A 15645-nucleotide genomic window follows, 5' to 3' on the forward strand; every position below is an offset into this window, starting at 1 on the left:
GTTCCAACACATCGCGACCTCTGCTTTGATCCTCCAGCCCCTCCCTCTTTAGATTTCTCAGGTGTAGTTAAAACACACTCGCCAACTGGGGTGCCTGGGTGGCTTAGTCGGTTAAGCTTCTGACTTGGGCTCAGGTCATAGACTCATGGCTTGTGAGTTGAGCCCCACATCGGGCTCTGTGCTGACAGCTCACAGCCTGGATCCTGCTTTGGATTCTGTGTCTCCCTCTCTCTCTGCTCCTCCCTCACTCACACTCTGTCTCCGTCTCTCAAAAATGAATAAGCATTAATTAAACACACACACACACACACACACACACACACACACACACACACATTCCCCAACTGCTGGGAGCACATATTGAACTCTGTGAGTGGTCCTGTTGAGGCTCTTTCCCTGGACTGGAGGTGAGGCAGGCATCCTTGGGGAGGGGAGGAGAAGCTCACAGCACATCACCAGCTCTCTGCAAAACTCATGTCTCATCACCCACAACCCGTGACTTTACACTCTCCACATAGGGCTATAGGAGGTTTTTTTTTTGGGGGGGGGTCTTTTGAAATTTTTGCACCTTGGCCTGAAGATGCTTTGGAAGCTGTTCTCTGTTGCATAGGGGATTTAGCTGAAACTGCCACTATATATTGTTACACTCTGACAAAAATTAAACTTAAGACGATGGGCTTTCACTAGACTGGATAACCTTCCAGGTCTCTTCCAGCTCTAACGATGGCATGTGTGGAGGTGGTGGGAAGTGTATTTGAAGAGCAGAGCCCAATGCTCGTGGTCATGGATGGAGATGAAGAAGAAAAGCATGCACGTGTGTATGGCAGGGTGTGGTTGGGGGCACAGGTAGCAGGTGGCCACATAATATTTAGTCCCTATTGACCCCCCCCTGAAAGCCTTGGAAAACAAGGCTGAAAGCATGACCGTCCAAGCTGTCAAAGAACTACTGGCCAGACACCATCATCTGAAGAGAACCGTAGACGGTGGTTTAGGAAATGAAAAACCTTTTTTCTTTTTCTTCTTGAGATCTTTAGGATGCTAAGGAAATTCTGTTCAATATATTTAACTAAGGGAGGATCATAACAATGACTCTTACACCACATTAGGTCTCAGGGCACCTAGCTGGCTCAGTCAGTGGAGTGTGTGACTCTTGATCTCAGGGTTGTAAGTTCGAGCCCTACACTGGGTGTAGAGATTACTTAAAAATAAAATCTTAAAAACACACACACAACATTCACTAGGTCTCTGTGTATTTAACAAAAATAAATGGGCACTCTTTTGCAGCAACTCCGTGGAAGCATAACTGAAGAATGCAGGCTACATTTCAGGCTGCCTATTCTAATGAAATGCTGCCTGACAGAAAATGTAGTAAAAGCTACATCCTTTCTTAAGGAATAAGAAGAGCCCAAGCATTTGGCTCTGATCAGGTGAATAGGTCCCAAACACTCTTTGGTGGACTTCCAATGAGAAAAAATGGCATCTGAGAAGGTTTAGAATTGGAAGAGAGCCAATTCTTTCTTTTTGCTCTGCCTCAATAATATTGATTTCTGAGCATTTGTGTAGAGAAAATTTTCTAAATGCTTTAGGTCTGGAATTAGAGGAAAATTTGCTTCTACATTTTCAGTTTAGAGATTCCAACAACATTGCTTTCTTTAATGATCTTGAAATTCACTGTGATGATTTATACCCTAACGTTTGAGTCATTTAATTTCCAGTGATGGGAAAAGTGAGGTAAGGGAAAACTAAAGTGATCGATCATCAGGTTAGTCACCCTCAGCAAAACTGTCAATTTGATAGGTAAAAACTGCATATCATTGATTTAATTTTCATCTCTTTGATTACTAGTGAAGTTGGGCATTTTTTTCAGTGCTTAATGGCCATTTATATTTCTTCATTTGTGAATAACCTGTTCACTGGTAGAAATGGCCTTTTGATAAAACAGATAGCAATTTCCACTGGAATAAAGATAAACTATGTTCCAGCCCCTCTGTTTTTTAATTTGTACCTTATGATACTGCTCTTCGGCTAGTAGATTACAAGTCCCTAGCCATAAGACAAAACAAACAAAAAACTAACCATCTTAAATGTGAATCACTTTTAAATGTTTCTATTATAACTACTCTGCTCTCTGTTTTCAGACAAGAAATGCTTCTAAAAAGCCAACTGTTTTAACAATAAATTCTTACCCGTGAAAGACAGATACCAATGTTTAACTTGCTTGTCAATTATAAACTTTTACAACTCATTGAGTTGCTGACATGTATTTGCATTGTGAATGGTTGAGACAGACGTGTAGTTTCATCTGATGTAAAAATTTTCCAGGTTAAGACCCTAAAGTCATGCTTCCTTATATTGAACTTTGGGGTCCTAAAGACCCTTGCATCTTTGTGCTAGAATGAATTCCAAACTGCTCCCTGAGGAGAATCTAGGCCATACCCAAAAGTATTGACCTAACTCCACGCCCTTCCAGACTTTTCTGCCCTCAAAAGAAGCTATCAATCCTATCCCCAGCCCAGATCACTATTAATATTTATGACTCTACCTTGAACTACACTCCAGGTACCTGGCATTAAGAATGACCTTGAACTCACAATACTTATCCAAAGTCAGACAAATAATATTTCTGGAAGAATGACTGAATGGGCTATTCCCCGAGCTCATACTAAGATCTATCCCTAGGAAAGACCGAACCAGAAGAGAAGTGGACCTCAGCTTCCGACAATCCTGTTATTGCTAACTTAAACTCTGACGTGATGTCGTTGGCCTACACCAAGGGGCATTTATATGAAGCCATCAAACTCACCGGCCTCTCACTTTCTTGACTGCCTCCTCTTTATGGACAGTTTTCATCTATACCACCTGAGGTACCTACTCTCCAGAGTCTCATCATAAATATCATCACCAGAAACGGTTCTGCTTACTTCCTAACTCACAAATCTCATACCTCAATCTCTCTGCTGCCCATCCAGGTTCTGTACCCAAGTAGTGCACTGCCACATGCATCACCTCATTAAGAGCACCTACCCATGGGGCGCCTGGGTGGCTCAGTCGGTTAAGCGTCCGACTTCGGCTCAGGTCATGATCTCATGGTCGAGCCCCGCATCGGGCTCTGTGCTGACAACTCAGAGCCTGGAGCCTGCTTCCGATTCTGTGTCTCCCTCCCTCTTTGACCCTCTCCCATTCATGCTCTGTCTCTGTCTCAAAAATAAATAAACATTAAAAAAAATTAAAAAAAAAAAGAGCACCTACCCATGGACTCAGTCTATCAAAGTTTTCTCGTCTTCATTTTCTTCCTTATTCACCTTAGGTACCGTGGCCTGAAGTTACGAGCACACGTACAATTTAAAAATCCAAGGGTATAACTTGCTTTAGCTACAGCTTGATGCTAGGGATCAAACGATGTCAAAAGAACTCAGTTTCTCTTCTGGGTTTAAGAGCTGTGCTTCCTCTATGTTGGTAGAGCCTGGGTCCCTACCTTTGTAAAGCCACCCTGTTGACCCTAGACAGTGCAACCTCATGCTTCTCTTACACGAAGGAGAAATAAATTTCCCTCATATGTAAGTTATTGTTATTTTGTTGTTTCTGTCACTCACGGTCTAATCTAATGCTAACGCTACAGATGCAAAGTATATGGTGTTGAGCTAGACCGTGGCATTTCAGGAGCCACATATACCATAATAACGTAAAAGCAAACAGAAAATAGAAGATGAAGGAAAACCCCATGGTACCAAAGCATATTTTTTATGCCATCCTAATAAGTTTAGACGTTATTCTTTAAGCATTGTATATATGTATATACATGGGATATTTGAAATAGTTTTAGCTAGGTGTAATATGATTATTCTAATCATTAGAAAGATTCTTGAAGATCTTTGGGAGTTGGACAAAACCAGAGGAATTGAGCTTATGGCAATTCTGGTAAGAGATGTTAAGTGTCAAAATCAGGGCAACAGTACCGGGAAAGACAAAGTATAGACAGATTTGAAAGATATATACAAAATGGAATTGACCAGAATTTAGTCAACCTGAATGACTTCTGGAGCAAGAGAGACAGACAGGCACTATTACGAGACTACAACCAACTGATATAAGAAGTCCACCATGGGCATTCCAGAGGGATGATGTGACAAATTCAGCTACGCATTCTGGGAGATTTTTCATTCACCACTCACATATGTATTTCTCACAAAAGTCCTGAGACTCAGATGCATGTTGTGTACGAAAGGATGTGCATACTTTCCTGGAGTACACACGTATTTGAATCACTCTTATATGCCAGCTATCATTTGGATCAGTTCTTCCTCTTTTAGCGGGCAAGTATTTTCAGCCTACTGCTTCGAGCATGCAAACGAACTATAACTTTATCTTCCTAAAATTCAGCTTCATCTGAGTCTCCATTCTATTGAATGACCTAATGTAGTTATTTTTTCCCCCAACCGCTGCAGGTTTAAACTCTGTTGATTCAGGCTTTTTTCTCCCTCCCCATGTTTATTGAGGTCGTTTAAATTCCTGAATGTTTATATAAGCTCACTGTATCGGAGATGGGGAGTGGAATTGGACATTGGTCCAAATGAGAAATGGCAAAAGCCTTCACAATGCAATGGCTACAGAGCTGTATCTTCTAAGTACAGAGGGGTATACAGAGGAAATTCTACCATCCACATGCTTCTTGTGGGGCAAACATAACAAAATAAAAACAATGCCTACACAAGTTAGAAAATTTTTGTTTGTTTGTTTGTTTGTTTGTTTGTTTAGAGACAAAGAGAGAGTGCGCACAAGAGGCAGAGAGAGAGAGAGGGAGAGAGAGAATCTCAAGCAGGCTCTATGCTCAGCACAGAGCCCAATGTGGGGCTCAATCCCATGACCCTGGGATCATGACCCGAGCTGAAATCAAGAGTCAGATGCTCAACCGACTGAACCACCCAGGCATCCTGAAAATTAGTATATTTTAAAAGTGTAAATTGACTTCTGATTCACTTTGGATGAACCACCCTATTCAGAAAAGAATTGTGGAGATCATAGTTTTTTAGAGTATTGAGAATGGCATGCATACACATTTCAAACTGACTTCTAATTTTATGCAATTATTTCAGTCCACACTATTCATACACTCTGGAAAACTCTATTTATCTCAAAAGGTCCTATAAGACGGTTAAATGAGGCTAGCTAATCAGTACAAATGAGAACTTTAGTTCCAGTGTAATCAGCTCCTGATTTTGAGGATCAGGTATTGAGGGTAGTGAGGATATTAATCACTTCATATGGAGCCCTCAGTCATCCATCTCACGACTCCCCGTAGAACCACTTGGAGAACAGCTAGTTTCAACACCAAATTTATTATCAAAATCAATCATTGGTAGGAAAAGATTACAAAACACCCCATTTACAAATACAAAATTCTAACTGATAAAACTCTTTCTCTATTCTCCATACCCAGAAACATTTTTCTTTAATTCCCATCCAAAGTCTTCAGTCTTCGTATCTGAAATTAAATGTCACTACCTTTTCAATTTAAAGATCCCTTATCGGGAAACCTGGCTGGCTCAGTCAGTAGGGCATGCAACTCTGGATCTCATGTAACTCTCAGGGTTGTGACTTCGAACCTCACACCAGGTGTAGAGATTACTTAAAAATAAAATCCTAAAAAAAAAAAAAAAGAAAAGGAAGCCAGTATGTTGTGAAGGTATTAAAGAGGAAGGTGAAGACGAGAAGATGAGGCCCAAGAGGTAATGAGAGACCAAGGCAAGGAATTAGACTTCTGCAGTGACATCAGAACCCATTAGAAGTTCTGGAGCATAGCAGTGACGAGATCTGACTTATATCTTGCAGGGTGGTAGCTTCCAGGTTGAAAATAGCAATAGTAATGGCAGGGCAAGACCTAATTAGATACTATTCCAGTAATCCAGACTACAGATGACGGCAACTTGGAACATGGCGGCAGGGGTGGAAGTGCTGAGAAATGACTAGAATCTAGACATATTTTGAATACACACCCTATAGAATTCGCTGAGGGGATACTTATGGAGAGATGAGAAAGAGTGGAATCAAGAACGAGATGTCTGTCCAAAGAAGACACACAGATGGCTAACAGACCCATGAAAAGATGCTCAATATCACTCATCGTCAGCGAAATGCAAATCAGAACCACAATGAGACACCACCTCACACCTTTCAGAAGGGCTGAGACTAACAACACAGAAAAGAACAGATGTTGGCGCGGATGTGGAGAAAGGGGAACGCTCTTGCACTGTCGGTGGGAGTGCAAACTGGTGGAGCCACTGTGGAAAACAGCATGAGGTTCCTCAAAAAGTTAAAAATAGATCTACCCTAAGATTCAGCAATTGCACTACGAGGTATTTACCTAAAGGATACAATAATACTGATTCAAAGGGATACAGGCACCCTGATGTTTATAGCAGCATTATCAACAATAGCCAAACTATGGATTCAGCCCAAGGGTCCACTGACTGATGAATGGATAAGGAAGATGTGATACACACACATAGACATTCACACAGACACACACACGCACACACACACACACTGGAATATTACTCAGCCATAAAAAAAGAATGAAATCTTGACATTTGCAATGACATGGATGGAGCTAGAAAGTATTATGCTAAGTGAAGTAAGGCAGTCAGAGAAAGACAAATACCATATAGGTTCACTCATACATGGAATTATAGCTCAGCTGGTTGAGCATCCGACTTTGGCTCAGGTCATGATCTCATGGTTTGTGAGTTGGAGCCCCACATCGGGCTCTCTGCTGTTACCACAAAGCCTGCTTTGGATCCTCTGTTACCCTCTCTCTCTCTGCACTTCCACTGCTTGTGCTCTCTCTCTCTAAAGTAAATAAACATTAAAAAAATTTTTTTTAATCTGTCCTATGTGCCTTTTCTTTTTTCTTTTTCTTTTATTTTTTTAACGTTTATTTATTTTTGAGAGAGAGACAGAGCATTAACCGGGGGGGGGGGGGTCAGAGACAGAGGGAGACACAGAACCCAAAACAGGCTCCAGGCTCTGAGCGGTCAGCACAGAGCCCGACGCGGGGCTCGAACTCACGGACCGCGAGATCATGACCCGAGCCGAAGTCGGCCGCCCAACTGACTGAGCCACCCAGGCGCATAATCCAAATATACTTAAAATTATTCATGGATTATTCAGAGGCAGATACTAAAGTTTGCCTTTGAATAATTATTAATCTATATTATATCTATATAGTATATTAATATATAATATTAATCTATACTAATCATAGTATTAATCATAAACTTAATCAATTTTACTTCATTATGAAGCTCATCAGGTTATGTGCAGACTGCATATATATAGAAGTTCAGGGACATAGAGAATTTTGCTTAACAGTTCATTTCCACTCAGTGAGCATTTATAGAGCACCACCATGCACTAGCTGTGTGTGTGCTGGGGAAATAACAATGAGTTAATCATTGCATCTGGCCTTGAGGAACTTACAGTCTACCAGACCATCAAACCAATAGCCATAATTCAAAATGAAATACATTATAGAAGATATGAGATATCACAGAAGTACAGAGTACTCTTTGCTTAACTGTTGTAGAAACACAGAGAGTGAAAAATAAGTTCTCCTTGGGGATATAAATGGTTTAGAAAGATTACAAAGCAGAGATAATATTTGTTCTGGGCCTTGAAAGAGAAATAGAAATTTGCTGACCAGTTGGAGGGTGAAAGGGATATAATGAGAGGATGCAATGGCATGGGGGAAAAAGTGTAGCATGAATAGCATGTCATGTAGAGAAGTCACTGACTAGATCACAGATGCCACATTATGGTTGGAGGTATATCACACAATTAGGTATTCAGACTTCATCCTAGGGTGAATGAGTCATCAAAAGTGTCCAATGCCATAATTCTAGATGCAATGCAGAACTACATGGGAGTCTGTCATGGACTGAATTATATCCCTCAAAAGAGACACAAAGAAGTCCTAACCTCCAGGACTTCAGAACGTGCCTTATTTGGAAACAGTCTTGGCCCATGATCAAGTTAAAATGAAGTCATTATGGTGGGCCCTAATCCACTGTGACTGGTGTCCTCATAAAAAGGGGTAAATCTGGACACAGACACACACATACACAGAGGGAAGGCTATGTGAAGAGATACAGGAAAAATGTCATGTTACAATGGAGGATTGGAATGGGACACCTACATGCCAAAGAATGCCAAAGATTGCCAGCAAAGCACTAGGAGGGAGGCAAGAGGCCTGGAACAGGTTCTCCCTCACAGCCCAAAGAAGGAAGAAACCTGGCAACACCTTGTACTTGTAGCCCCCAGAACTATGAGACAATGTTACTTTAAGCCATTCTGTTAGTGGTACTTCGTTACAACAGACCTAGGAAACCAATGCCTAGGAAACCAATGCCTACTGTTCCTGAGCAGTACAGTCCGAAATGATAAGAGACTCAACAAAGACAGTGACAGCGGGGAGTTCAGAAAAGGTCATAAATCTGAAAGATACCACTGATGTAAACATAACAAGGTTTAATAATTGGCTGAGTATGCCAAAGGAGAGAAGGGAGTCTGGCATGGATGAAGTTTTTATTCTATCTTAATCACCTGAACGCTGTGTCTAAACTACCTTACCTTAGATCCTTGTTAGATCTCTCCTGAGGCTGGGGACCTTATAAAAAGTCCCATGCCTTTTCTTCTGGCTAACGGTGTCTAATTAAGCTATGCTTCTGACCTCTCATTGAAGCCTTTCTTTGGGCTGGTTTCCCGTTTCCATCCTGTTGGCTTGTAGCTATGTTCTGCTCCACCTACCTAGTTTCTTTAAGATGCTTCACTTGAGCTGTCTATCTTGCTTTCCATTTTAGTTTTGTCCAGGATGCTATGTATTAGGTTATCCTTAGCTCTACATTCTGCTGCCTTTAGACCAATTCCATCTCTTCCTTATACAAATACAAACCCCTAGCCCCTAGATTCAGGGGCACAGGCTCTCACTTGTCCAGGGAGCTACAACAGACACTAAATACACTAACCTGTAAAATACAGGAAAAGGAAACACGACAAGAAATCTACGTTCACTTTTGGACACTATAGAGGCTATATTTTTGACACAAAGGGAAGCCACTGACCAACCCTTCTTCCAGAACTGCTAATATGCCATATACCCCATCCAAAGGGATTGGCTTGTTACATCTTCCTGTCTCACTGGCCTTATCTCTTTGATATAAACACCCGTTCCAAACTGGGCCAACTGGATTGTCTCTGGAGAAAAATGGAAATTGGTCTCTGGATGTGTCTAGATATCTAACATGGAACTTGCAGCAACCATAGTCTTCCAAATGGACTAAGGAGGAGACAGAGCTGGTTCACAGACAGGTAAGAATTAAGCAGATGTTAGAAGGAAGTAAATATGAGAGAGGCAGACACACATGCTGCCTGTGTTCCTTACAGCTTTCTCTTTCCTAGTTCCAATCCCTTTATGACACCATCTACATTCCTGCTTGTGGACTGTATAAAAATACCTCTGTATCTTTAGGATAAGTGCACTTATCTTTTTATATCACCCTGACTGGAGTTTGTTTCAAAGAATCCTAACCAAAACAGATGTGTTGAATCTGAAATGTGTATCCAACACTTAAGGACAGAGGTATTCTGGAAATGTGGGTCTCAAGACAGAGTAGTGGTTAAGGAAAGGACATGTGGTTTGGGTATGGGAGTAACTGAAGCCACTGGAGTTGGTAAGGTCACCAGAGGTAGTTCAAAGTGATAGAAAAAGGAAGGAGAGGGTAAAGAGAGGAAAAGTGGGTCTCTTAGGAACTGCAATATTTAAGAAATGAATGACAGAAAGAGAAGTCAGTGAATAAGGTTAAAAAATACAGATTAGGAAAGAATGCTTATGTAGAAACCAAGAAACAAAAGTATCTAGATTGAATTTATAGAAAATCCAACCATCGGTGGCTTAAACAGGGATTAACTGGTTTGTCTCAAACAAGATGTCCAGAGCTGGCACAAGAGATCAACAACTCCACGGAGGACTCATGCTCTTCCTCTCTCTTCCACTAACATCTTTAGCATCTAACCTTCATCTCTCTGGTCACAGGATGGTTGTTTATTCTTCCAGGTAGGAAGGAAAAGCAAAAGAGAAAGAGTGAAGGGCAGTATGGGTGCCAGTCCCTTGTTGGGAAAGCAAAAGGTTTACCAAAAGCCCTACTTAAGTCTCATTGCTCAGATCTCTGTTGTCACCGGGCCATTCCTACCTGGAGGAAGACTAGAAGAGAACTATGGAAAAGAGCTGGGTCAGCCAATCGGCTTTTAACAACAGATTATAGTCCATAACAGCTACAGGGAGGTCAAGAAGAATGATACCTAAAGACAGATGATGAGGAGAGGGTAGAGGATTTGATAGTCAGAAAATCCCTGGCAACCTATCCAAAGCAATTTCAGAGGGGCATCCAGTTGACTCAGTCAGGGGAGCATGTGACTCTTGACCTAAAGGTTGCAATTTGAGCCGCACATTGGTGTAGAGATTACTTAAGAATAAAATCTTAAAAAAAAATAATTTCACAGGTATATTAGGTATGGAGAAGGCTGCTGAAGACTCACTGGTGGGTAGGAAATGAGTATAGGTAGTTCTTTCCTAATGTTTGAAAAGGAGAATAATGGAGAAGGCAAAAATCTAAAGGAGAAGCATATGTAGAGATGTTTTGTTTGGCTTTAGGACTGTGACCTCTTTAGCATGTTTGTATACACTGAGGAATAGAAACAATTGGAGACAAGGAGGCATGAGGTATAAACAGCATGACAAAAAGATCAACTGTGGAGGGGTGGGGGAGGGAGTCCAAAATCCCCTGGGTGACAGGGAATTAAATGAGATATTGAAAGCGATACCTTTGTCTCCAAAACAAGAAAGGGAGAATGAATAACAATAGTGTAAGTTTGGATGCGGGCATGAAAAAAAGGTGGACTTACTGAAAACTCTATTTTAGCAAAAATACACTTAAAAAGATAGAACCTTGAATTCACTATTATTCAATTTTAAGAAAGGCATGAAGAAGTAGTAAGATCTCATCAGAATTCAGGTGTGCTTGGTTTATCTGGATCCCGGAGCTGACTCTGCCAAGTATAGGATTTTTCCGATTTACAGAACGGAGTCAGGAGAATGGGAACTTTTATAAGCATCTCAAAATCTCACTTTTTTTTTTTTTTGGTCCCTTCTGTATCTCTTGGGGCTGCAAGTCCCCAGAGAGGATGTAGAGGATACCTGGTCTTTTTCTCACTCTTCGTGGTACTGGAAGAAGATACACGGCGGCGGCAGGAGCAATGGCCAAAGCCCTTGCTAGAAGCATCCAGACCTTGCTCTGCAAATTTTTTTCCATTCTGTTCTGAACTCCTTCGCTTTAGCACGCGCGGGAGGCGGCGCTGAGCAAGGCTAGACTGCAGGACGCCGTCGGCGGGCACCTTCAGGGGCGTGGGAAGGGGCAGGGCCTTCGTGGGAAGAAAGACGCCCCAGAAGTGACCCATTCGCAGAAGCCCACTCTGGCTCTGACAAGCCCGCCCCCACGACCGTAAGAAAACGATTCTCACTTTTCATTGGCTGACCCTCGCGGAGGGGAGTCCTTGCTTCGCTTTCATTGGCTGCCGCTGCCGTCACGTCCTCTCGCCACACCCACCTTCCCGGCGGCGCCCAGTGAGCTTTCAGGGAAAGAGATTTACCGAGGGCGGGGACGGGAGTCGCGCGCAGTTAGCCCGGCGCCCCCTCCCGCGCGCCCCGCCCCCTGGCCCGAGGCCCCGCCCCTCTGGCGGCCGGGCCCCGCCCCTCCCTCCAGAGAGGGCGGGGAACAGGCGGCGGCTGCAGTCGCAGGAATATGCTGGAAGCCGGCGGGCGGGCGCCCGGGCGGTGCTGAAGGGACAGTTCCCGCCGCCAAACTTGCCCGGCAGCTGGAGGGCAGGCGGGCGGGGCGGCCCGCGGGGGCACGTGAGCCATGGAGACCATCTGGATCTACCAGTTCCGCCTCATCGTGATCGGGGACTCGACGGTGGGCAAGTCGTGCCTCCTGCACCGCTTCACGCAGGGCCGCTTCCCGGGGCTGCGCTCGCCCGCCTGCGACCCCACGGTCGGCGTGGACTTCTTCTCCCGCCTGCTGGAGATCGAGCCGGGCAAGAGGATCAAGCTGCAGCTGTGGGACACGGCGGGGCAGGAGCGCTTCAGGTAGGGCCGCCGGGACCGCCGCCCCCACCCCTCCACCCCGGGGACCTCGGCGCGTCGGCCGCCCCCTCCCGGCTCGGAGGAGGCTCCGGCCCTGCGCTCTCCAAAGTGCAAACACTCCCTTCTCGCTTCCCCTTTGCCCCTCCTCTTCCAGGGACGACTTCCTCCTCCGCAATTTCTCACTTCTCCCTTTGGCGCCCATTTCCTGCGCCCCCTTTCCCGCCTGAGCCGGGTCGCCCCCCCCCCACCTCGCGGACCCCCTCTGGCTCCGCGATCTGTCTGCCCCTGCCCAACTCTTCGCCCCCCCCCACCACCACCCTGCTGCCTGCTCCCCAAACTCGGCGCCCCTCTCTGCGCACACCCCGACCCTGCCACCCCGCCCCCCCTCCACCCCGAGCTCCCCTTCTGCTCCCCCTGCACGCGGCCCGGGAGAACTGCGGAGTGGGGCTCCTACGTTGGTGGTGGGTCCCCCACCCCCAGCCTGCTGCATGAGCTCACCGGGCCTCGTTCGGAGAGGGAGGGGGATGCTCTAATGGTCCTCAGAAATTCTGGGCCCTGTGACCCGTGGGAACGCGTCTCCGGGAGCTGCTCGGTGCCACCTCGGGGCCGCAGGCACAGCCGAGAGCTCCTGGTGCTGTTTGGTGAGGGTTGAGTTGTGTTTCGAAGTTTGTCATCTGCGGTGGTTTGGTGGAGAGGAGACAGACACCCTGAGGTTTTGTCACGAACTTTCGCTTTTCTGTTATTTGGCGTGGGCGCTTAACGTTCCAGGGTGGTGCTACATCAGAACGTGCGTTCTCAGTAGAGGAGGAGGGATCCCACACGAGAGTTTGCAAAGACGGTCGTGTTATGTCACTAAGAACTAGATGTAATCTGCCTGCATTTCCTGGGTGTTTAGGACCGAACTACGTAATAAAGCGTATTTAAATTTCTGGGATTGGAGGACACTTTTTTGGGGGGGGGGTTGTTTTGTTTTGTTTTGTTTTAGAGGAAGGTAGGAAATCTGATATACTGTAGTGTTTGGGCTTTTTTTTTTTTTTTTTTTAAGATTGCATTGTCACCTACAACTCGCTTAAGCAAGCATTTTGCAATCTTCAGCAAGTCCTCCGCTTGTGAAATGCAGTCCTCCAGGAGGGGGCTTCCCAAACATGGCGTCCCGGCCCCAGCCCCAGCCCCCAGCACTTCCCAATGAGATCAGCATACTTCTGTGGGGATGTTCCAGCTTGTAAAGTGCTGGCTTCCGTTCCCAGCTACACACTGATCCACACGATCCGGGAACTCCCATGCGTGGAGTGGAAAGATGGGAAGGCCAGCCCTTCAGAGAGATGGTAAAGGTTACTGTTCAAGGTTCGAATTGTACGATCCCTAGAAGTCCATGAGGAACCTTGTTTTTCCTTCTCAAGAAGCCTCTTTTAGTTAAATAGGGTTTCAGACTTGTGATTCCTCATCTGTAAAATGGGGTTATTATGATCTCTAAGATTCCTTCCTCTTTCACCATTGTAAGATGGTTTGCAGATTCCATCACCTGTGATCTCAATCAGAGATGAAATTTAAGATATTTTGTGGTCCTCCCCCCCCCCAAAAAAAGGCATTTACTAATAACTCTTGCTCTACCCTCTAAAATGAATGTAATGAAAACATACTCTTTATACCTTAAACTTCTAGAAACTAGTGAGTTGCAACTACAAGAAACATTAGTGAAGTCTTATTGTATCTAATTATTTCCTAAGAAGTAATTCCTCACCTTATTGACAACAAAGTAAAGGATAATTAATTTGTTAGACTTTAAAGTCCTTTCTGCTAAGTAGATCATTGTTTTTTAATGCCTTTGAGCAGATGTAAATAGCAATTTGTTTTATATACATTATTAAAACCAGACGGTACCTCTCCCATAATAATACAAGGACATTTAGGGAATGTTTACTGACAATGAGTCATGCTTTATTTTGTCTGGCTCTTTACCAAAGACGTATTCATAAATACATACATATTTCAATAGCTACCTTCCAATACTGCCTTTCTGTAGGTTAGCAGAATATTTCAACATAAAATTGCATTTGAAACAATCATTGTTAAACCACTCTGTGTCTTTTCAGAAGAAAATAGATACTTTTTTGAGTAATAGATACATTTTATTTCATAGAAAGTTACTATAGTTCATGAAGGTATTAGTCATATCATTAGGAATTCATAGGGAATTTTATATCTGAGGGTTTATTGTTGATTGTATATAAACGAGCAGAAAGGAACCTACTTTAGACAACTCAGAGTATAGTTTGAAAGCATTAAAAAAACAGAACAAAATAGTGAGGCAATAACTATGACCCTACCTAATCTTCATTTTCTCCCCCACCCCAGCTTTACTGAGATGTAATTGACAAATATTAAGCCTTGACTTTCAGTGTTCAGATTAACACATGCTAGAAGACAATAATTACTTTCAAAAAGAAGAAACAAAATCAAAGTGAAAAAGGTTTACAAAAATAATGTCTATGTGAGCATACCGTAAATTATAACACTCAAATGTTTTTGTTATGATTAACAGTGTGTTAGTGAGGATAAATGTCAAATTCCTGCATCAAGGCAAGTCAGAATTACAGTGCCTTCATTAAAGATAAAAGTTTATTTCTCTTTGTGTGACAGTTTCATCAAGGTAAGTGGTCCGTGTTGGTGGAGTGACTCTGCTCTAAGCCATCATTCTGGTACCTTCTTATTTTTCTGCCACCACTGAGACATCATCATCTTCTTCATGAACACTGTGTTCCCGCACAGGGGAATGGAAATGGAGAATGTTCCTTTGGAAATAGAGCAAGCAGTGTTCCTTTTACGCAAGTGAGACCAATGTGGTACAGATCCCTTCAGCTCTAAGTTCACTGAGGAGGAAGGAGTTAAAAGGCCACAGGTAGATGAGCTACCGTGTGCCCATGAAGAAGGGAATGTGGACCTAGCATGGTGGGCTTTGCAGGGAAAGTAGCAATTGCCACTTTGATTTTTTTTTTTTAATTTAAGTTTATTTATTTATTGTGAGAGAGAGACAGAGAGCAGGCAGGGGAGGGCAGAGAGAGAATCTCCAGCAGGCTCTGCCTGTCCATGTGAAGCCCCAACATGGGACTCAAGCTCACGAACCATGAGATCATGACCTGAGCCACTCAGGAGCCCCACCACTTTGAATTTTGAATCATCATAGTGGACGAAGTTTCGCAGGAAAAGAAGCAAGAATATTGTTCGGCACAGTGTGACTCAGGATAAATATTAGAGGGCATCAAATATAAGGTTCTAAATTTTGAACTTCCCATAAAAAGCACTTAAAGCAATATAAAGATAAAGTGAGGGGCGCCTGGGTGGCTCAGTTGGTTGGGCAACCGACTTCGGCTCAGGTCATGATCTCACAGATCGTGAGTTCGAGCCCCACATCAGGCTCTGTGCTAACAGCTCGGAGCCTGGAGCCTGCTTCA

General features: G+C 43.8%; 2 protein-coding genes across 4 annotated transcripts in view; one reads left to right on the top strand and one right to left on the bottom strand.

Annotated features, from left to right (window-relative positions):
- The window catches only part of SLC35F2 (solute carrier family 35 member F2), a 137782-nt gene extending 126071 nt beyond the window's left edge, over window positions 1–11711 (bottom strand). For 2 of the 3 annotated variants that reach the window (XM_023238903.2, XM_045038017.1), the window contains exon 1: window positions 11572–11711. The gene's annotated coding sequence lies outside the window, so the exon portion shown is untranslated. Of the gene's footprint in view, window positions 1–11248; window positions 11533–11571 lie in introns of those variants that run through there. The other variant, XM_045038016.1, reaches the window with a different exon arrangement.
- Window positions 11712–11809: 98 nt separating this feature from the next.
- Window positions 11810–15645, top strand: part of RAB39A (RAB39A, member RAS oncogene family) — a 30943-nt gene continuing 27107 nt past the window's right edge. Inside the window, exon 1 of the mRNA XM_003992327.6 lies at window positions 11810–12196. Within this exon, the coding sequence (XP_003992376.1) occupies window positions 11970–12196 (227 nt within the window). The 5' untranslated portion in view covers window positions 11810–11969. The remainder of the gene's footprint in view (window positions 12197–15645) is intronic.

This window comes from Felis catus, chromosome D1 (assembly GCF_018350175.1).
Source record: "Felis catus isolate Fca126 chromosome D1, F.catus_Fca126_mat1.0, whole genome shotgun sequence".
Lineage (NCBI taxonomy): Eukaryota > Metazoa > Chordata > Mammalia > Carnivora > Felidae > Felis > Felis catus.